Raw genomic sequence first — 22415 nt, forward strand, 5'->3', positions numbered from 1 at the left:
CACACACACACACACACACACACACACACACACACACACACGCATTGTCACCTTTCACTCTCATCGAAAACTAAATTGAAAATGGCATGGGGTAACAAAAATTAAAAATGCAACTACCATTTGATAAATTGATTAAATTGTCAGTCTTCTTGAATCAGGCTGACTCTAAAAATGCATCAGTTTTAGCTGCACAACAAACGCTAATATTTTCTAGGTTTTATTGAAATCCACCCTCTGGTTCACGAGACATCGCTGGCAATAATTGCCCACTTTTTAATGGTAGCTTGTGATATTAAACGATGAACAGTTCAGAGGAATGAGATAATATAACCTCCAGTAAGCAGCTGATACATGCGAGCCCACCTCCAGTCCTTTGACCAGACGATTAGCTAGTTCTATGGTCTTGCTGGTGCGGTTGACCTCTTCCTGAAAGTGTAGCTTCTCCGCTGTGGCTTTCTCAAATACTGTTGTCAGAGTTTCCAGGTTAACGTCCAACTCCTGAGAGGATATAGGAATATTATTGCATTAATTATTTTAAGTTTTAGCAAATTAGAAAATTATTAAAGCTCTTACATTTACCCTACAGAGTGAGTCAAAAGTCACAGGACCACTTTATCTTTCAGAACAAAAAAGGAAAACAACATATCTGAATACCCCAGCTTATAATAGGTGAGAGGGTTTATCTTTTAGGCTATTTCCAGAACGTGGCTGCCATCTTGAGCCACCATATTGGATCAAAATAAAAGGGTGTCTTTGACTTTTGACTCACTCTGTAGATGTTTAACACATTCCAGAAACTGCATAGGAAAAGGGGAAAAATGATTACCAACATAACACAAGTAAATTTTCATAAACTTCAATCAAAGCAGCATCTATTGCAGTTTTAGCTTTTTCATTAGCAGTTAAGTCAGCCAAAACCTACCAATGCATTCTTTTTACCTCAAATCTTTTGAGCAACAGGCCTTTTGCTAATCCTCTCCTGGGCCATAAATTTCATTTAACATTCGGACATAATAATAAAAATCAGAATAAATAGACGCACTGAAAGTTTCTTCCTGATGACTTCTAGTTTCTCAGCAGCTTCCGACAAATCTGCGTTAGCCTGGGACAGGCTCATCCTCTTCTTCTCCACCTCACAGAGCACCTGACAACACAAACACAAAGACCCAGCATTCCTTGAAGTGATGCATGTCACCTGCCACTAGTGTTTTAGACTGAGCGCTTTTGCTAACAGTGCAGACAAATAAACTAACAGGCACAGGTAAAAACAGTAATGTTCAGTCTTGTCCATGATGGTATAGTTCATATTCAAAACACTTAATTCAGTTACTAATATAAATAAGAACAAAAAATGTGGAGCTGTACTTACAAAAATCTATCCAAGGCAGCACAAGTAATGGAGAGAGTAAATCTGTTAACAATAAGAACAGCAGTGTTGTTCACTGATGACCACCAGTCTTTCCGGGCTTTGTGTCCGTACCTCGTGGAATCGTATGATGTTGATCACCCAGGCACAAAGGCCTGCAGCAGCCGACGACTTTTGTCGCACAAACTCTGGGTTGAACTCGGGGTCGCTGAGGTAGCTGTCCCTCACACACTTCACCGTGGCCTCGGGGATGTGCTCTTTATCAAAGTTCACCAGAGCCTGCAGGAAGTCGTCCACCTGCAGGAACATTATTAAGAGCGGATGACAACACTATTCTTAGACTCACACATATATGGAGTCCTTCTAGATGACACAGGGGGAGGAAAACATCTTAAACACACATTCTAAAAGCTTGTTTACTCTGAATTTATCAGCGGAGTTCTTTTAGATTTTGTGATTTCAGCCATAAATTGCTTACAACACATGCCCTCTCTGTAAAATATCACCTTGCTCATAACCATCTTGGAGGCCTTCCAGCTACGATCTTTAGGGATTCGGCCTTGGGGAGACAGCAGCACCAGAACAGCTGCTGAGACATTGGTGACAATAGCTGGAGGGTTGGGAAAYGTCCTCAGCTCGGTCAGGTTCAGCTGAAACAAGCAAACACACTCATAACTCTGTGTTTCAGAGCTTATATTGGAGACAAGCCTGTAACACGTTGTTCTTCTGCTTAAAATAGATCTAGACACAGCTAATACAAAAATGAATTAAAATATGACACACAAATCAAACACAGCGTGAGGCGTCTCGTGTGTGTTRAAACACTTTACCCTGTTTAGAGTATTGAGGGCTGTGTTAGCTGCCTGCAGAGCAGGTTCAGCTTTGGCCAAGTCCTCCTCTGTCTCCTGTTGTTGTTTTGTMACTTCAGCTTGAATTGCTTCCACCTGAACAATTAGTAAATGGTTAATGGCCTGAACCTGTATAATGCTTTATCAAGTCTCTACAGACTGCAAAGCGCTTCACACTACAGACGTTCACCCATTCACACACTGATRAYAGWAAGCTACACTGTAGCCACAGCTGGCCCTGAGACACACTGACAGAGGCGAGGCTGCCATGCTCCGACACCACCTGGCCCTCTGACCACCACCAGTAGGCACTTTGGATGAAGTGTTTTGCCCAAGGACACAATGACTGAGAYGGACGGAATGGKGGATCGAACCAGCARCCCACTGTTTACAGGAYGAGATATAGCTAAACGTTCAAAGGGGTTGAYATAYGTACGAGTAATCATTTATTTTGTGCGCTTTGTCATAGTTCTGGCTTGTTTCCACTGCTCTAGAGTGTTTTAAAGGAATCTGTGTCCTTTAGAGCTTTAGAYTRAGATCATCTTKGGTGGAAAAAATGATGGAGTTGTAACTGTTTTGATCAAACTTGAGGATAAAGTTTTGTTCAATCTAATGCAATAGTGCAATGTGTCATGCTCAAGGTGTGTGCAGTGGAAAATCTCTAAGCTAGTACCACATCAAATTTTAGTTCAGTATTTTCTTAGGTATTCCTGTTGTTTTGTTGGCTTGGCTTTGTTGTCTGTCTTGTAGATGTGGCGGCCATCTCGAACTGGGTTAATAGCTGTGCAGTGACAAACAGGGTTGAGTCGAGCAGTTAATGACAAAATTTCAAACAAAGTTTGTACTTACAATCTGGGCTACTTCCACGCCAAAATGAAGGTAACTTTCTCAAAAATAAACTGTTAACTTGTGTTTTTCAAAGATTGGTTGGCTGTGGCATCCATCTTTAATCCAGTTAGTCCCAAACAATATTTTACATCCAATGATTAGTTTCTGCAAATTTCATTAAAAATCCTTTGGTGGTTCATGAGATATTTTGGTAACAGACACTCAAACACACATAGACACTGGCAAAAATATTATCATCCTTTTGCATTGGGCATCATATCATAAGCATGTCAGTGAAATTTAAAGTGCAGGGACATCTCATAATCTTGTATCAGTAACTGTTTTTTCACTGTTGTTCTCCGATTTCTGTTGTCATGGATGGTAAGATTTAACTTTACTGATTGACTTCCTGCCAGCTTCCCTTGATAAATGTGTTCAGCTCACCTACAAGGAGCCATGACAGCAATGCGGAGAGCAGGGAAACCTTGTATACTGATTAAATATAAATGTTTGGCGTAAATTCACTGGATACTCTATTGCAAAAAAAGAGAAAAAACAGTGAATCTAATTTTTATCCCACCCCTCTTTCACTTCAGCTTTGGATGCTTTAAAGTCACGCCCTCGCACCTTCTGCTCTTCCTCATCAGCTACAGCTCTCTCTTGGCTGACTTTGTCCGTCTGTTGTCCAATTTTAGCGAGGAGAGCATCGATATCTTCGTTTCTCTGCCACATCTCCACCTCCTGCAACGCTAACTTGGCTTTGAGGTCCTCCACCTGAAGAAAAGTCACACGTGTATTCACAACGACACACATAYAGCAGATGTTTGCACGTATATTTGYAGTAAGGTGTACATTTTCCAACCTGTGATGCAGTGTTCTTCAGTTTCTGTAGTCCATTCTCCAACCTGTCCATTTTCTGGGTCAGTTCGGTGCGTTTTTTCCTCAGCAGGTTGTCGTACAGCTTCATGAACTCAAGGAAACTCTTTGGAGTGGTGTAGTTGAAGTGCTTCTCATTCTGCTGATACTTCACGCTCAACTTTGAACAAAGCACCCGACAAATAATGTCAAAGAAAACGAAAAAAAAAATTGTCGCTCACGGTGCTCTGCAGCAGCTCTGCAGCAGCTCTCACCTCGTTGACACTCGTGTGGGCAAAGGATACGAACTCGCTGATGGATGCTCTTACTTTCGGCTGCACGACAACAACATAGACAAGGATTGAACAAATAAACACAAACTACAGCAGATTTAGGTGTTTTGTTATGCGTAAAGTTGGGCTTATTGTTCAGGGTGATTGCCAACTAAATTACCTCTARCCCAGGTATCTTCTCTATAAAGGTAGTGCTGACAGACTGCAGGGCATGGTGAGGCCAGGGGTGAAACCAGTCTATGGCGGTACAGTTAACCAGAGCAGGAAACTTCCGTGCACGCGTACGCAATGTAAATCCGACCGGTGAGAAACACAAGACCACCTGGTAGGAACAACAAGATACCACAAAGAAAAGGTAAAATGAAGCAGAAAATAAGTAAGAGTTTTAATAATGATACGGGTGTTTTAGACCTTAAGCTGCCGTCTTATTCGCTCGATGAAGAAACTCCAGCAGTTGTCTCTGCTGTCGATGAGTCCTAATCCCCTCAGCTCCATACGGATTGATGCTACAATCATATCCACTTCTTCATCACTAAACAGATCAGGAATATCTCCTAAAAAGCACAACACATTATCATAATGTATTTATTACTAATTACACAAATGACACAAAAAGTCACAAATTAATGCAAGTCAGATTAACCTGTTGCATTTTAGTTTTGCCTTCAACTTGTAAATCCTTTGGAGTATATTAGGACAATTCAGCTAAATTGCGCAGGGGGCCACAGTTACTGAACGCTAACAGTTTAGGGGCTGCACACCCAGGGGATGGGGGTGTGGGGGGCATTGTCCAATAATAGTAGGAAACACTGCAAAAGAACAAGTATTATTATTTTTTTTACAAATAAATTTATAAATTTAAAATGTAAAATTGATTTAAAATAAAATTATATATATCTATGCATTTTTAAGGAACTCAACAGCAGGCCTGACTGAAGTCACCCGCAGGGCGGATGTAGTCTGCAGACCGCCAGTTGAATAGCAGTGGTGGACAGTAACAAAGTACTTTTACTTTATTACTGTAATTAAGTACATTTTTTGAGTATCTTTACTTTACTTGAGTAGTTATTTATTTGGGAACTTTTTACTTTTACTCCACTACATTTCAAAGACAAATATTGTACTTTTTACTCCACTACATTTCTAGGAAGCTTGTCGTTACTTGTTACTTTTAGATCAGCATAGCTTTATAATCCGCTGAAAAAAAAAAGAAAGAAAAAAATCCGTTGTTCCGGTTTTTCTTTTCATGAAATGCAATTGGTCACAAGCTATGTTCGTCAAAAGGTAACCAATCACATGCGTAGCTTATAGTTCTGACTGTCACTGAGTGTGTATATATGTCTGTGTGTATACACTGACAATATTTATGAATGAGGCATGTATGTATGTATATCTTTATATATGTATGTGTATATATTTATATATGCCCTCCATGTATKTATCCATTTATTTTTCAGGTGARCGGACAGATGTTGGGTGTGTGGTCCTGTGTTTTGTTGGTGTATATTTAATATACTTCTAATCGCTATTTCAATCTTTATATCTTTCTAATTACTTCTCTCTCTGTTTTTCTCTCTGTCTCTATTTTCTCTTCACTTAAAAAAAGTCACTGATGATGAAAAAATAAACTAAATAAACTAATATTTAGTTTAGTTTTCTACTGAAGTGACAAGAAAAAGAAAAGAAAAAAAATGTAATTTGTACTTTTACTTTGTACTTAAGTACTTTAAAATGCATGTACTTCTGAATACTTAAGTATTTTCAAAAGTAAGTACTTCAGTACTTTTACTTGAGTAGATTTTTGACTGAGTAACTTTTACTTGTAGTGGAGTAGATTTGACCATGAGTATCAATACTTTTACTCAAGTACTAGAGTTGAGTACTTTGTCCACCACTGTTGAATAGCCATACTGTATAGAAGCTGAAACATTCAGATTAAATTAAAATTTTATGTACTTTTATATTCTTAGACAGTATAAACTATTATCTTTGCGCTATAATTCTTTTGTAAAATTCACTCGAGACATCTTTTGTTTATTAAAGAAGTTGCAGACAAACCTGAGGCCAGCATATCGTTGATGAGCACCAGGAAGCGCTCATCTGGAATCTGAGCGTCTGTATGGAGGAACACTGTCCCAATGTTCTTCACTCCCACTTTTATGTACAATGCTGCGATGTCACTCTGCAGGTCATAAGAACGGGGAGATTTTAACTGAAAATATGACGAAGAATAAATTCACTGTTGCTTTGCAAAGCTAAAAGAAACAATAACCCATAAGTGACACGGATATTTTTTAGTATTTGTTGCAGTGTCCACCTTCAGATCATTGATGCCATATCCTTTCCGCAGCGTGATCTGGAAAACCTCCAGTGAGCTCAGGAAAGCAGCCAGCCGACACAGACTCTGCTTCCCACTGCCCCCCACCCCCACCAGCAGGGCGTTACCATAAGGGGCCTCCAGGATGCGGCTGATCCGACAGCTGAACCCAAAGAGCAGAGTGGCGTGTTTATTGTCTGCTGTTTACATTTGAATTCATCCTTGGAAATCCTTCTTTGTGGCATGTTAGTGCGTGTCTGGCTGGAGCTGATAAACAGGTGTCTGAATGTGTTTCTTACATATGCTGGATGGCTTCTTCAAACAGAACCAGGTCCATGACGGCGTGCAGCTCGTTGTAATGCTCCAGGACCTCAGCCAGAGTTTTCTGGAGCTTCTCCCAGTCTGAAGCCTGAGAGGAAGGCCAAACCAAGAAATGAACTATCCTCGTTTGAGTAAAATCGACTGTGTTCATGTAATCACTACCTGCCGTTACCATCAGATTAATGCAAGAGTGGCAAAAAATATTAGTGCAATAAACAGATTTAAATGTTGTGCTAATAACTGAAAAATACACAAATGGTTAAAAGTAGCAACAAAGAGTCCAGATCCATATGACTCAGACTAACTTAGTGTTTGTGTTTGCATCAAACCTGGTGATAGCGAGACTCTCCTACTCCCTGGGCAAAGTGACAGTACACCAAAGGCTGATGAATAAAGATGGAGTCGTCTATTCCCTGGAAAATAATTAGCAAAAACAGTGAGCAATCTCATTTTAAATGACTTTAAATGACTTTAAATCAGATTAATGTGCACTGTAAAAAGGTTTTGTGTCTGTCTGTTGTCCTCAAAAATTGTCAGTTTGACAAACTAAGATGTGCATTTTTACCTATTTGTTTTTGAGTTTTTTGTTGTTTTCTGTAATTTAATTGTAATTTTGTTTTGTTTTTCTACACTTTCTTTGTGTTCAGTTTGACTCCCAATCTTTCCTGTTATTCTCAGTCCTTTTCCATGGTTATCCTCTGCTCCCCAGTCCTGCCCATCCCACTCAAACCTGTTCCCGGTTATCATTTTACCGAGGTGTTTTCACTACACACAACAGCCCCAGTCTATTTATTCTCTCTGTCTTAATTCACCGGCCCAGTCTGGTTGTGTTCCATGTCTGAGAGTTTTTATTATTTTGTATTTATTGCTGCTTCATCAGCTTTTTCTTAAAAATACCTTTGAGTTTTATTTTGAGTGCCTTTGTGTTTGCCTGCAGTTCAACTCATTTGAATGACCACAGACCAGGTTAATATAGATTTTCGGATTCATCTATTCTGCTAATTCAATCCATTATGCAACTTACCAACATAAAGGTTTAAACAACTTGTTTTAATAGATTTAAAAGTTCAAACAACCTAGAAGGAGTTAAGTCAGCTATGAATTCAYAACAACAAAGCTAACATGGAGGTTCACATAACAATGCATTTTAAAGCAAGAAAAGAAGCAAAAGACAGGTAACTAGAAAAATACTTAGAATCTTAAAAGCCCCTTTCACTCAGATTTTTAAGTTGATAAAACATGTTAGATTCTGCACTATTAAAATGAACAAATATGGCTTTTTTGTACCTCAAAATATCTTTTCCCCGTGTCCAGCAGGATTTTATTGAAGAGCTCCACATCCTTCTCCTCCATCAGTTTGTCAGAGTAAACTCTGGAGCTTTCATGGAGCCACAAGTGAACCAGGTCCATGGGATAACGGATACTCTCTGGCAGGGCGAACAGGATACCCTGCACATCAGGAAATCATGACCTAACATGATCAGATCGCTCCTGATAAATGCTGTAAATGGTCAACACATTGTGCTTCTAAATTCTGTTTATTAATAATAATAAAAAATCTCTCAGACTATTGTAAAATAAAAAAACAACCATARTTAGCTTTATGTGTTCTTTAGGATGTAGATGACTCTGCAGGCTATTTGTCACCTGGAAAATGTTGGTGAGGTCTCTCAGGTTAAAGATGTAGTGGAAGCGTAAGGCTGTTGGCAGGAAGTTCTGGCTGATCTTTTGGTGCAGACAAATGGCTGCCTGGATGTTTAAAATCAAACAAAGTCAAAACAAAACAAATCTGTGAGCTATACTTGCAAGTACATGATGAAAAAAAGGGGTGTTGCTGAGAACCTGTATGAGAGTTTCAACTGAGCGAGAGACTCCGTAGCTGAATCCTCCCTGGAGAAAGTGAGCAGACAAGATGCTGGAGAAGATGGTGGCTAATGCATCGGCACCGGGGAAATGCACTGCAAACACAGAGAAATGTCTCTGGAGAAGAGACAGCAAAACTACAATCATACAGTGTGGCTGACATAAACTTCAATTTAAAGCAGGACCATTCAACTGGCAGCCCGTGGGCCACATGAGGCCCTGCCAATCCAAATTTTTTTATTAACCAATTAAAGATTTTTACATTTGTGAAGCAACAAAATAACACATTTAAAAGATAATAATACTTGTTCTTTTACATAATGCCGTATTTTCTCTGCTGAAATTAGTCAAAATACTGAAATTATTTTTTTTAAAGCTAAATGAAGCAGAACATCAGCTTAAAGCAATACRATAATAAGATGATAACAATTATCGTTCCACATTTGATTTATTGTATAGAAGTCTGGGGAAATGCATGTAAAACAATTACTAATCCTATTTCTTATTTACAAAAATGGCCCATAAGAATTATCACAAGAAAATATTACTATCATCCATCTAATATATTGTTCCATCAATTAAAATTATTAAAATTTTATGAGTTGGTTGAATATCATATTCTGCAGGCTATGTATAAAGCTCATAAAAACGTGTTACCTTCAAACATCCAATCAAATTTTGTTAAGAGGGAAAGCTGCCATAATTTGAAGGGATTACAAATGTTTGTTAAACTGAAAATCCGAACATATTTGAAGGACAGATGCACTTCAGTAAAAGTTATAAGACAATGGAATAATCTGAAAAATGATTATAAAAGCACTGGATCAATTAATTCCTTTAAAAAAATGATCAAAGCAAAATTATTAAAGAAATATGAAATTGTTTAATTTGTATTTTTTGTTTTGTTTTATTATTTGGTTTATTATTGTTTGAAATTAATATATTTTGTAAATAGGAGCAGATATCATAAGATCTTTTTCTTCTTCTGCTGCCTTTTATTTTTTATGTGTATTGTTTTGTTGTATGTAATGTTTTTTTTAAATGAATTGAATTAATACTATATATGTATAAATAAATATACATAAAAGGACAATAAATTTATTTATTTCATTTATTTATTTATTTAAAAAGGACAATGCACATTAATCAATATTCTGTGAATATAAATGTGCCGGAATTAGCACAACAGCTAAATTTTATCCGTAGTCCTGAGCAAATAAAAAGGCAAAAAATCTAGATAAAAGGAGCAAAAGCTTAGGTAAAAAGCTAAAAGTAGCAAACATCTAATAGCTAAATGTATAAAAAAATGTTAGCCAGAAATTAAAAGTAGCAAAAGCCTGAAAAGAGGCTAAACGCAACAAAAGGCCTTCTGGGGTTTAAAGGAAGTACAAGTCCAGTTTGAAAGCTTAGAGTCTAGATCTTAAAAGTATCAAAAATCTTGCTAGGAGCTAAAAAAAGTAAAATCATAGCTAACTATAGCTAAAGGCTAACTATAACCTAAAAGCAGCAGAACAGTATCTAAAAGTAGCAAAATATTTGCTACTAGCTAAAATAAACTAAAGTGTAGCTTAAAGAAGCACGAGAAGCCAAAAATAGAGTAGGTATACATAAGCAGAATTGAACAATGTTTTTGAAGGAATTGAAGAGATTTTAAGGTATATTTGGGGAAAAACTTGTAAATGAAGTGAAATTATTTGAAAAGTATACATCATACAAAAAACCAAAATTCATAGCACCCTGCTGAAGGAGCTACTGTATACTGTATGTTTTGATATATAATTGGATTAAATAGCACAAAATAGTCAGAAGTAGTTAGATTGGAAAAAACATCAATGAAAGATAAAAAGAGAGAAAAAGTGTGCACATTCTGATTTAGCACTCCCACAATAAGTCAGTATAAGTTCTACATGTTATCTAATTTCAACAAGATAATTTAATGTATTGTGCACTTCATCTCATCTCATGATAAAGTGAGTAGATTTTTTTTTTTTTATCACAGGAGAAGTCAGTACCTGCAGTCTGGGGTTGATGGAGAAGCTTCCTGCTGTTGGGTTCATACAGGTGATGTACTGGCAATTATGGATTTCCTTCAGGACCAGTCTTTGTCTGTCATACCTAATATTATTGAGTAAATTTAAATCCATCAGACTCTGAATCATTCAGTTGGAAAATCTGTCAGTAAAGCTGTCCTTTTTAATTGTGTCCTGTCAGTTTTACCAGTGGCTGTAGTCAAGGTGCTGGCGTATGAGTGTGTGCGGTTGCACAGTCCCATAAACGTCCACCTCAGGCATGTTGAGGTCATCTATGAAGTAGATGAGTCTCTTTCCAGTAGGAGGAGCAAATTTACGACCTGCTTTCTTCTCTAAAGGTTTCTCCAGGACACCTAATATGAGACCATTAAAAAATTAAAAAGATAATTCACATTACTTCTTTACATTTTGTTATTTTAGTTTTCATCATTTTTATGTAAACCATTAAAATTCTGGTGGCTCTTACGCTGCAGCATGGCTGATGTGGTGTAGTAGTTGAAAGGTACTTTGGCCACCATGAAGTCCTCCTGCAGTTTGGTGACTTTATCAGACACCAGGATGGTTTTGCCCACTCCTGCGTTGCCCACTARCATGACAGGTTTGCCTCTCTGAAGCAACAGATCCATGAAGTAGGTAAGACAAAGGGTTTCTGGGGTGTGGACCAGCACCGTCTAAAGCAGACATTACACAACATGACACACTGAGTGAAATAAGACATTGCACTTCCTACTCCCTTTAGCTAAACTCATAATTACACACCTGCAAAGGGACATCAGACTCCAACTCAAACGGCAACATCTTCTCACTCCAGGGAGCAAATCTTTTAGTCTCAGGGTTGATGAAATAGTCAAAGACCGTTCCCTGAGAAGGAAACTTCACAGATCTCATCTCTTTGGTCCACCAGCGGCTGAATTCGGCACGGTAGTCATTCAGCTGAGATGGRTGTTGGGTAAAATTGAGTGAAACATAACAGATTTAAGCAATGTAAGAAATTTAAATATTTACTTTTTKTTATTGTGGCTTCTGCAGACATTTGGTCTTCACTCACATGATCCTGAAATAGCGCCCCTCCAAACGCCCAGACGCAGGCGAAGACAAAGTAGATCTCATAAATTTCTCGAGGGGAGTCAGCTGGAGTGTTGTCCTCCGTCAACAGACAGTCCAGCAAAGAGCACAGTGTCTGACAGAGTAAAATACAGAGCTGCTACACTATACTGAACAACAGTAAAACCAGATTTGAAGTTATTTTTTAACTCTAATTTTAAGATTAAGATCAGACCTGGACCATGCTGTTTTCTGGAATGGGAGTAATGGTTTTTAGGTTGCAGCGGACCTGTTCCAAACAGTACGGCACATACTTGTCAAACAAAATGGAGAGGTTGGCTCGTTCTGATTGGACCTGACGAGTGTCTATCCAACTCGCCACGTAACTGAGAATATAGASGAATGCATTGTCCCATCATAAAGAGAAAGGAACCATTCCAAGAGTAAAACTGGKTTTACTGTTACTGTGAGTCTTACGAGCTCCATCCAAGGTCCTGTGGGTTGACGTACAGTATTCCTGCCCTGGACACTGTCGCCGGAGTAGCAGCTCTTAGATGAGAGATCTCAAACAGCAGACGCATGGAGGAAGACAAGCTGATCCTTTCATTGCTGGCRAGAGTCAGAACCTGCTCAGATGAACCAGAAAATGATAAAATGGCTTAAATCAGGACTTTAATAAACAAAGTAAATCCACAAATCACCTGCTGTGGAACATGAAACATAAGTTTAGGCTATTGGGTGGTTATTGTGAAAGTCACAACAAATTTAAACTCCACACATGGAAAACAGACCCCAGACTGGCACAATAGAGAAGACAGGACACGATCAGACAACCCGTTTGAACTCTCACTTTGTTATCATCCATGACTGTGTTGAGAGACTCGATCCATTTAGGGTCAATGTCCCCATCGAGAACAATCCATTTGGGTCCATCGTGGGTCACTGAGGCCAGTTCTCTCATCAGAGAGGAGAACAGACCTAAAGTAAAGAAAAAGGGCAAAACATACAATTTTAAATTTCCTATTTATTTTGAGATGACATTTATAAATGATTTATAGTTATTCCTGAAAATCCCTCCTGTTTGACATGAACTACAAGTCTTTTGGATCACTGCTCTTCTTTAACTGTTTACACTTTAGTCAGTATTTTCCATCTAAAACATTCAGGTTTCCTCACCATCTTTCCACTCTCTGGTGGCAGGGTGCAGATATCCAAACAACTCATCTGTTGTGACAGCTTTGGGGTTAATATCATTCCATACAGGCTTCTTCTTCATGTTAAAATAAGTCCGGTAGAGGGTCTTCAAAATCTGTGAAGCCATACATCGTAAAYGACTRTTTATAAAAGAAGAACCCAYCATGGTCATTCAGAATAATCKAAAGAACTGACATTAATCCATATTGAGTATAATGAGGCTAACCTGACTCTTTCCTGTGCCTGGCCCGCCTACAATAAAAACAGAATGTCTGACAGCTAGCAGCTCCTCCAGCTGTGTCACCTGTCAACACACAAACACGSAAGTCACACTGTCACAAAACGTGCCATAGAAAATACATCTTAAATCATTTTTAGATTAAAAATATTTTAAATAAACACAAACAGCTCTTCGTAGGCTCTTTGACTCCCTTCACAATAGACATTGCTCAAAGACGCAGCACCTTCAGAATGAAGTTTTCCTCTGGTTGAAGGTGCAGCTCATTGAYTGACTGACGAACAGCATTTTCCAGAGTAGGGTCTCGCTTCCTGGGTACATCTAGCTGAGGAAACAGGTCACTGATCAGTCCGAGGAAAATGGGCACGTCACTGGTCACTATCTTTGGCAGGTTGAAGTCCCTYAGTGCTCGCATCAACACCTGGAGAGAAAATGAGGCAGAGCAGATTTTATGCCTTGAAGCAAAGGCTTCAGTTTGCAAAGAGCACAATACAGTTAGTATTATAGTATTATAGGTAGTATTCTATGTTGTTGTTTTTTTTCTGTGTGAACAACAGCCCACCTGTTCTTCAGGTCTGCTGCGTTCCTCCCGCTTCAGTGATCCAGCAACAACCAAGACTGACTTTATAGCACGTAAACCCCAATCATAATGATCCTAAAAAATGTGAAAATAAAACAACAAAAAACTAACTATTAGTACTATTACTATTTTCATCATTTAAGATGTTAGTATTTTATATGTGCACCAAAAAMCGTGCCTTTCATTTATCATTCAGTATAGCACTCAACAGCATACAGTTGTCCCAAAACAGCATGATACTAATCTGTGTCGATGCTGAAGTGATTCACAATACTTTTACCATATTTTTTCAGTTTCACTACTACTGCATATGTTCTATTTAACTAATCATATAAAGTTCAGCTGATTTAAAGGGAAGGGTGCTTTAGTTTGGGTTTTTTGCCACTTAGATATTTTTTAGAATATTTAACTATTCAACTCTTTCACATAGAATTATATTAAAATACCTTTAACTTTTCTAAAAAAAAACAACCTCTGTTCTGTTAGAAATCTGCTTCAGTGTATTTACTCTTTTTTGCCTTCTTTTTCTGCTTTTAGTTTTTAGCTAATGTTCTGCTACTTTTAGTTAGCTTTTTTGCTACTTTTACCATTTAGCTACCATTCTGATACTATTAGCTTCTAACTAAGCTGTAGCTGCTTTTAGATTGACACCAACCTTTTATAATTTTAGCATCGAACTAGCATTTTGCAAACCCCTTGCTAATTTCAGCTAGTCCCTTACTACTTTTAGCTTACATTTTTGTTGCTTTGAGCATTTTTCCAATTTTATTTGTTCTTTTGCTTCTCTTAACTTCTAGAWTTTTTTTAGCCTGTTTCTACTTTAGCTAGTATTTTGTCTAATGAAGCTTTTAGCTTTAGCCACTCCTTTGCTACATTTAACTCTTTGCTTCTAGGTAATGTTTTGCTATTTTTTTGCACTTTAACAACTCCGTTTCAGCTTCTTCAGCAAATTTCAGCTAAGTAATTTAGTACTCAGCATTCACACTCTATTTTCTTTGAAATTAAAGTTTTTCTAGTTAATGTCGTTTTCTTTATTGCACACACCTGTTTAGACAGCAGCTCCTTGCACAGCGTGTAGAGGCTAATAAACTTGCATGCCAACAGTCGTGCATCAATAAACCCTTCTGCTACCAACATGATCTCACAAATYAACTCAAAGTCTGGGATCACCATCGCACAGGGCCTGGATGTTAAACAAAGAGGTCACAAATAATAGACTGTTGGCATTTGTCAACTTTTGCACTAACAAAGTCATTTTATTTTTAATGTATCAAACCTGAATAGAGCCTTTAGATTTTCTGGAAGCTCTGCTCTGCCAGCATAACCAGGGTTCAAAGTAATGAAGATYCCCACTGTTGGTTTCAGGTCAATTTCTTCACCCAGAAAATTAAACCTACACACACGATGCATGATGGGGGTATAAAGAAAGCTCAGATCAGATAGGCAAGCTAATAAAAAAGAASATATTGTTTATAGACACATGAATACCTCTGTTTTTTGTTGCGTACAGCGTCTTGAATGGTCTTGACCTGCACAGCAACCACGGACAGAACGTCCACTGAGATCCTGTTGAATTCATCAAAGCAACCCCACACTCCAGTCTGAGCCAGACCCTTATAGATGTTACCTATAGACTGAAAGTAACAGGTAGACTGAACAATTAAAACGGTGTAATTATATGGGCATCGTGAAGAACATTGCAGTTTGAGTTACCTTGTAGTCCATTTGTTCTGAGCAGTTGAACACATATACCATGATGCCCAGGGAACGTCCAAGGTCTTTAGTAGTCTCTGTTTTACCAGTGCCTGCCGGACCAGAGGGGGCACCACTCATAGCCAGATGAAGAGACTGGGTCAGGGTGATGTAACACCTGAAATGGTAGAGTTAAGATGTAAATATATCTAAAAGAAAGCMATCAAAAACCAGCATATTCAGCTGAACAGAATGAAAGCTGTGGCATTACACTAAAAGTAGAGTTTGATATTACTTTAAATGTGAGTATTCACTTTTAAGATTAAGTCAGTTCTACACTAAACTAACTTGGGTGTGTTTGTAGCTGTCATCCACAACACATCTCCAACACAATTCTTACTCACATTTACCCAACATGTGTATTCTGTGTGCTTTTTTGCATTGATGTATCCTCCATGTTCACCTGTCAGTGAGTGGCGTGACGACCAGTCTGTTTGTGTTCCCCAGGTACTCATAGCTAAACTGGAACTGGGCATCACAGATGTTGACGTAACAGTGTCGGGTTTCTTCATCCCAGCGGTGACGTAACTGAGACAGCCACGCAAACGCCTGTCCAGTCATCACCTAACAAGTGCCATCGGCAAGAGCCTTAAAAGAATTGTAAGTCACTGATCTGTGTATGTAGATTAGAAATATTACAGCTACCTTTTGAGAAATAAGGTTGGCGACCACATCTCGAGCATGGACATCAATGGTGCAGATAGTCATGATCTTCTGTCTGTCTCCAGGGGTCAAATCTCCGAGCAGCATGTGGATCAGCGAGTTGAGCTGTGTGATCTAGTAAACCAGAGGATCAATGAATAAATTGTCCACTTTTTTCACTCAGAAACATAACGTTTTACTCTGCAACACCTGTTTTCTGTTGTAGTCTTTGAGAGCATTTTCAAATCCTTCCTCCACCCTGGCAAAGGCAATACCCACATCCGTGGCCCACCACACCTGGCTGCCMGTTAATGATACCTAGAAACAAAAAGGTGTAAGATAAAGTGTGTTTTAAAATTAATAAATGCTAATACTAAAGACTATATATGATCCAACCTGTGCAGGGTAGTCAAAGAGCCACTGGTCTCGTGGTTTGTCTTCGTAGGCAGCGACAGCCTCCTGATTATGGGGCACCAAGTGTAAAATAAAATGTTRACAAATGTCACTAACATTTTTTTTATTATTTAGCTCACTTTATGRGTGTAAAATCCTAGTTAAAAWTTTTTCACTAACATTTTTTCTTATTTAGCCCACTGTTACACTGTTCTTACATTCTGCTATATTTGCAAAATGTTAATGTTTAGTTAAATCTTAAATAACATGTGAATACTAAATCTTACGTCTAAGTGTATAAAGCCAAATTGAARGATTAAATCTTAAATGTTGCAGCCAAAYGATAAAGCTTAAGTTTAAGAATTTTGGAATGGAACACAGCCTTTTCSGAAGCTGCAAAGCTCTTGTTATGACATCATCACCCTGTGACAAAAGCAACTGCTAATGCTGCTAACTCTACTAACCCTACTAATGTTCATTAAAATCAGTACGATAGTACCTATGGTCCGGCAGGTTGATGTGCAGCTCGAACACAGACCGCAACTGATCGAATCATGTCTTGTAGGGAAGCATTAGCAGTGTTAGCGATTGCTTTTGTCTCAGGATGATGATGTCATAACAAGAGACTTGCATCAACAGCAAAGGCTGTGGTCCATTCTGAAATAATTAAATGTAAACTTTAAAACTTAGCCACAAAAGGATTAAACTTTTACATTTAGATTTACACATTTAGAATTTGGATTCAACATTTAGACATAACATTTACCATTTTTAATTAGGATTTACACTCAGAAAGTGAGCTAAATAATGAAAATGTGTTAGTGAAATTTCTTAACGTTTTATTTGACACTTGGTGCCCCATACCTGAATCTCCTTTTGAACTGTACGTCGCATGGTGTGCTCTAAGGCACCCAACCAACTCTCAGCCTGAAAAAAGATATGAAAATACAAGAGCATTTAGAAGTTAGACAAGTTAGAAAGTGCCATGTATATACAAACTTATTTCCCAAATCAAACAACCAACTGAAAACAGGGAAAAAAGATTTCCTCCCTATCATCAGGTACAAAAAATTACTTTTTGCTTCTTTTTGCTGCTTATTTTACAAGTTTAACTGTTATTTGTTCATTAGAAGAAAGGTCATGTGACACTGTGATTGTATGAGATGATGTTTTAAAGCTCTACATTTAAAGTGCACAGACTGGTTACAAAAGTGGCAGCTCCTGTACAATACCTGTCCTTCACATGTGCATGGCTCAGAGAAAGAAACATATTCTCCCTCTCGACTGTACATCCCTGTAGCAACCGCCACCCCGTCCTCCTCCCCTCGTCTGGACATGTCCGAGTCCATGAAGCTAAGATCTGCTATGTTGTCAAACAGCTTCAATAAGTGCTTCGTGACCTAAAAATGAAAAATTGAAAGACAACACCACAAACACACAGAAATATTCTATTTCAATCTGAAAGACAAGATTTCAGAAATATTTCACACCGATGACTACATGGCGACAGATAGATGGGCTCTTTCTTGGAAAAGATGATTTGTGCTGTATTCTGTCACCTGTTTGGGTTGTGTTCCCTTGGAGACGATCTCTAGCAGGTCTGAGGCAGAGACAAAATAAAATCTGGGGAATGTGAGCCTCTTAGTTTCCAAATACTCAGCKAGAGACTTCTCACACACAGACAGCCTCTGCTGTAAGGTTTCCAGGTTCTCCTGGAAGCCAGGCTTGTTGGTGACATTCACCACATTACTACTCTGCACCACCTCAGTCATCAACGTCTACAACGAAGGAGCACAAACTTAAAAAAAAAAAAATAGAAAGAAATATGTTTAATTGTAATATCTAGATTGGCTGGCACTATTACCTGAAAGTCGGTGTGTATTCCCTGGAAGAGCTCAGCGTCGTGGGCCAGCTGGCAGCGGATGTCGTCACTGTTTGTGAAGATGCTGTGGAGGTGGGCCCACGTCCTCTGGACACACATCCAGGAGGAGATGACCAGGTCAGCCACCATCAGCTTCCTCTGCCATCCACTCACTTCTGCCTGGAAGTACTCCACGTACTTACTCATTAGGATGTTCTGCAACTGTACCTGAACAAGTCGAGAAAAATCAAACAGGTGCATCACATGATGCTTTGATATTGCACAAAGTCACTTTGGCATCTTTTATTTTTTTTTGAGGTTTAACTTGCTTTTAGTTACGGTCATTTATTTCTTTAACGTCAAAGACTAATCCTATTGGCCTGAAGCTCTTTAACATTGAATTAATAATAACTCTTTATCTTTTGAAGGCATGATATAAAGTGTCCAGTAACAGACTCACTTGGTTGTCCTCAAGAGTTTCTATTAAAGTCTCATCAGCTTTAAGCAAAGGAATTCCTGTGCTTCCATGAGTCTCATATGATAGTGACATGACACTCCAGGTCTGGGTTATCTCTGCTAAAACCTGTAAAGAAAACAATCTAAACACGACTGTACAGAAAAACTCCTACAAAACAGAAAAAAGGGAACACACTCTGGTTCTTACTTTCTCAATGCCCATTTCTTTCACAGCTTTGTCCACTATGTTCTTGACCTCATCCTCCACACGATGAAGCTGTAACTCTAGCAGGTCCCCTAGCGTGGTGCCCTCCCCCATCACAAACCTGACCTGAGAATCAAAACAAACAACACACCATCCTGAGGTTGTGCTCATCTAAATCGTTATTAGAGCACCGTACAGAAACTGGAGCACATGTACTGCCATACCCCTGTGGTGTGCATCAGCTGCTGCCAGTGTCTCTCTCTGATGGCAGAGTTTTGCAGCTCGTTGACGGCTCTCAGAGAGGTCAACAGGTTTTTCACAGTCGATTCCAGACCCGTGTAGACATCCCATGCTCGTACTACCTTATCTAGCACCTTTATTTCCTGCAGCACAGAACAGAAATACTCATGACCACTGAAAATGCACTAACCTTGAAGTCATAATATTAGCAAAATGAACTCATACTTTAGCAAACCGCCGGAGCTCCATGTCCATCTGCTCCACATTGATCTCTTTCCATGGGGTCTTGGTCCAGTCTTTTACACATGTCTAGGATTTACAAACAATGTCTCTAATGATTCTTTATGGCAACAAGAGAAATATAAATGCAGTTCAAACATACATGTTTTGTAGGTGTACATCAGGGTCGGCCCATGGCATAGGCAGTATGTCCTATTTAGGGGGCGCCGCAAATGGGGAATGAAAAATACAATTTTTTTTACTTCTTACTAGAGTATAGTTGATTTAGTCTTTAGAATAATCACTGGTTACTCAAGCTTATGAAGGTAACTTGTTTTGAGTTTTTTTCAGCTCCTTTGTTACTACATGAGGTTATATGGTGCAGAAGATATGTCATGATAAAAGTATCATATTATGCAGTCAAGACTAAGTATTGTAGCTACTAATGAACTAAATCTTAGCTTAAAATCTGAAAAATGATCTTAGTTGTAGCTATTTTTGTATTGGCACATGTTGATTATCTGTGGTGGCCATCTAGAAGTGGGATGGCTCCAACATTTAATCAGTAGATGCATGACCAATAATTATTTGGTGAAAGTTTCATTAAAARCTGTTCAGTGTTTCATGAGAACTTTTGCTGGCAGGCTGACAAAGTTAACTCCAACTGCTAATTGAAAAAAAATAATAAAGTTTTTATGTGATCTGTTAGCATTTCCAGAGTAGTTCCCAATTGGCTGCCCACTATCCTGAATGTTTTAGTTGCTTCCTACTTTGACACATCTGGTTTGTATGAATGAGGGATTATCAGGCTTCTGAAGAATCTCCAGACCTGCTRAAATACAGGGAAACACCTAAAACACGCAGGACAGTGGGCCCCGAGGATCACGGTTGGGAACCACTGACTTGGTGTGTGTACCACACTGAATTTTAGCCCAGTGTTTTCTGAAATGTACACATCTCTGTGTTGGATGGATTTGATGAACTGTGGTGGCCATTTTGAATTGGGTTGATTTCAAAAGTTAATCAGTTTTAGCTGCACCTCTACTAAAAAGTTTTTCAGTAATACCTGTGCACTGGTTCATGGAATATTTTGCTAACAGATAAAAAAACATTATTTCCTACCTCTTGTTTTTGGTGGTGAATAATAGTAAATAAAAGCATCTACGAAATGTATAAAAGTACCCTGACGAAGATGACCATGTCCCAGACTGCTTTGACCAGGATGATGTCCGAGCGACACTGCCGCAGCTGTTTGTACTCGGGAAAGCTGACCTCAAACAGAGCAGCCGTGTCCTGCAGCTTCTTCATTTCCATCTCCATTGTCGCCACTGATCGATTGCACTGGAGAACAACAGGCCAGTCTGCTGTCACACTTGTGTTGCTCCATAGATTTTCTTTAATCATTCACTTCAGACAACTTTAGCAGCAATTGCTTCTTTTTTTGCCTCTTAAAGATTCACTTCCACTGCTCACCTTATCAATTAGTTTGTACGGCTTCTCTACATTGATCTTAAAGATTGACTCAGCACAAAAATGTTCCCTGAACTCATGCTGCTTCACCTAAAAAGAGAGAAGGGTAAATTAAGAATCCACTGTGAGCATAAATCTACAGCTACTTGGGGGGTGAGGTCTCATATATAATGCAGGAAAGAAAATGAGACGCTTTATGTAACAGATATCGAGCTCTTTGTAGGGGTTGCTGGCCTGACATCCTACCTCGCTCACACTCAGCCTCACCTCAAAGCGAACGCATTTCCTCCTTATAACAGAAACTTCATTAGACTGCAGCGGTGCCACCTCATGTTTGAYAGTAAAAGCAATTTTTCTGAGACTTTTCCACTTTTCAGGCAGCTCCTGTGTTTAGTASCAAAAAGGCACGTAAGGTAATTCACCGAGAAGCATTTCCTGTCAACGACAGAGTGTTTGAGTGGTGTTACGTGCCTCGAGCTGCGTGTAGACACTCTCGGGAAGTTGCTGTCCRTAAGACTTGAGGAGTTCAGCCGTCGACTTCAGCGGTTTGAAGTGYTGCTCATTGCTGATCTGTCTGTCTCGTATGGCCATGAGGTGTCCCATTATGCTCACCAGACCTGCATAATCCCCGTCTGACACYTTCGTGGAAAGACCATCAGCTGTGTCCTCAAGGAAACAGGACAAGTCCCTCACACTACAAAGAGAGAAGGGGAAAAAAGAAAAAAATAAGAAGTTGGATATTTGGGTAAAAAGAGTGACAGTGACTTGTTGATGCATGTTTAACCTCTGGTTGACGTGGTTGAGAAGATGCTCTTTAAACATCCAGCTCCACCTCTTGATGACATTCATCAGTGTRTGCTTGAAGGGTCTGATGTCCAGCTGCAGCCAGCCACAAAACACCTTCTTGTCCTCCATCTTACTCACTCGCACGTAGAGAGACTCAAAGAGACTGATCTGTGCGAAGGAATAATACAGTCACCAGGGTTTAACAAAACAGCTCTCTGAATGCTAAATAAACTGGAGAAGGTGCATTGCTGAGTGCTTAGTGACTGYTAAAATTTGCTGAAGAAGCTGAAACKTAGCTGTTGAAACTAARCAAAGCAGAACWTTRGCTAAAAGCTAAAAAAGCTAAATGATAAATAAATGCCAAAAGTTGCAAAATGTTTTCTTAAAGCTAAATGTAACAAAATCTACTTAAAGTAGCAAAATGGTAACAAAAGGCTATCTAAAAGCAGCAAAGTAAAAACTAAAGCAGCTGAAGGTTTGTTAAAAGCTAAACGCTAGGAGAGGTATACCCAAAGACTAAAAACAGCTAAAGGTTAAATATAAGCTAAAAGTAGAAAAAGGCTAAAGCAGCTAAAGGTTAAATATAAGCTAAAAATCGAAAAAGGCTATCTAAA

The 22415-nt window shown here is 38.8% G+C and overlaps 1 protein-coding gene across 3 annotated transcripts in view; it reads right to left on the reverse strand.

Annotated features, from left to right (window-relative positions):
- Positions 1-22415, reverse strand: part of dnah9l (dynein, axonemal, heavy polypeptide 9 like) — a 47275-nt gene that overhangs the window by 9529 nt on the left and 15331 nt on the right. Inside the window, exons 20-70 of one of the 3 annotated variants that reach the window (XM_014020710.1) lie at positions 21800-21969; positions 21487-21709; positions 21283-21399; positions 21019-21105; positions 20728-20886; positions 19552-19635; positions 19311-19469; positions 19090-19212; positions 18886-19008; positions 18429-18653; positions 18124-18342; positions 17797-17964; positions 17429-17491; positions 16568-16630; positions 16382-16489; positions 16175-16306; positions 15933-16093; positions 15491-15647; positions 15266-15411; positions 15054-15170; positions 14822-14960; positions 13760-13852; positions 13424-13618; positions 13186-13263; positions 12942-13074; positions 12616-12743; positions 12243-12391; positions 12001-12151; positions 11770-11901; positions 11481-11654; positions 11188-11392; positions 10909-11074; positions 10704-10806; positions 8671-8808; positions 8476-8577; positions 8116-8277; positions 7158-7241; positions 6807-6916; positions 6508-6670; positions 6249-6372; positions 4602-4744; positions 4351-4512; positions 4173-4232; positions 3905-4078; positions 3670-3816; positions 2197-2310; positions 1873-2016; positions 1481-1663; positions 1370-1375; positions 1043-1144; positions 364-498 (exon numbers count right to left, since the gene is read on the reverse strand). In XM_014020710.1, coding sequence (XP_013876164.1) covers positions 364-498; positions 1043-1144; positions 1370-1375; positions 1481-1663; positions 1873-2016; positions 2197-2310; positions 3670-3816; positions 3905-4078; positions 4173-4232; positions 4351-4512; positions 4602-4744; positions 6249-6372; positions 6508-6670; positions 6807-6916; positions 7158-7241; positions 8116-8277; positions 8476-8577; positions 8671-8808; positions 10704-10806; positions 10909-11074; positions 11188-11392; positions 11481-11654; positions 11770-11901; positions 12001-12151; positions 12243-12391; positions 12616-12743; positions 12942-13074; positions 13186-13263; positions 13424-13618; positions 13760-13852; positions 14822-14960; positions 15054-15170; positions 15266-15411; positions 15491-15647; positions 15933-16093; positions 16175-16306; positions 16382-16489; positions 16568-16630; positions 17429-17491; positions 17797-17964; positions 18124-18342; positions 18429-18653; positions 18886-19008; positions 19090-19212; positions 19311-19469; positions 19552-19635; positions 20728-20886; positions 21019-21105; positions 21283-21399; positions 21487-21709; positions 21800-21969 — 6903 coding nt within the window. Of the gene's footprint in view, positions 1-363; positions 499-1042; positions 1145-1369; positions 1412-1480; positions 1664-1872; positions 2017-2196; positions 2311-3669; positions 3817-3904; positions 4079-4172; positions 4233-4350; positions 4513-4601; positions 4745-6248; positions 6373-6507; positions 6671-6806; positions 6917-7157; positions 7242-8115; positions 8278-8475; positions 8578-8670; positions 8809-10703; positions 10807-10908; positions 11075-11187; positions 11393-11480; positions 11655-11769; positions 11902-12000; positions 12152-12242; positions 12392-12615; positions 12744-12941; positions 13075-13185; positions 13264-13423; positions 13619-13759; positions 13853-14821; positions 14961-15053; positions 15171-15265; positions 15412-15490; positions 15648-15932; positions 16094-16174; positions 16307-16381; positions 16490-16567; positions 16631-17428; positions 17492-17796; positions 17965-18123; positions 18343-18428; positions 18654-18885; positions 19009-19089; positions 19213-19310; positions 19470-19551; positions 19636-20727; positions 20887-21018; positions 21106-21282; positions 21400-21486; positions 21710-21799; positions 21970-22415 lie in introns of those variants that run through there. The other 2 variants (XM_014020718.1, XM_014020727.1) reach the window with 2 other exon arrangements.

The sequence above is a fragment of the Austrofundulus limnaeus genome, unplaced genomic scaffold, assembly GCF_001266775.1.
Source record: "Austrofundulus limnaeus strain Quisiro unplaced genomic scaffold, Austrofundulus_limnaeus-1.0 Scaffold3, whole genome shotgun sequence".
NCBI classification, from domain to species: domain Eukaryota; kingdom Metazoa; phylum Chordata; class Actinopteri; order Cyprinodontiformes; family Rivulidae; genus Austrofundulus; species Austrofundulus limnaeus.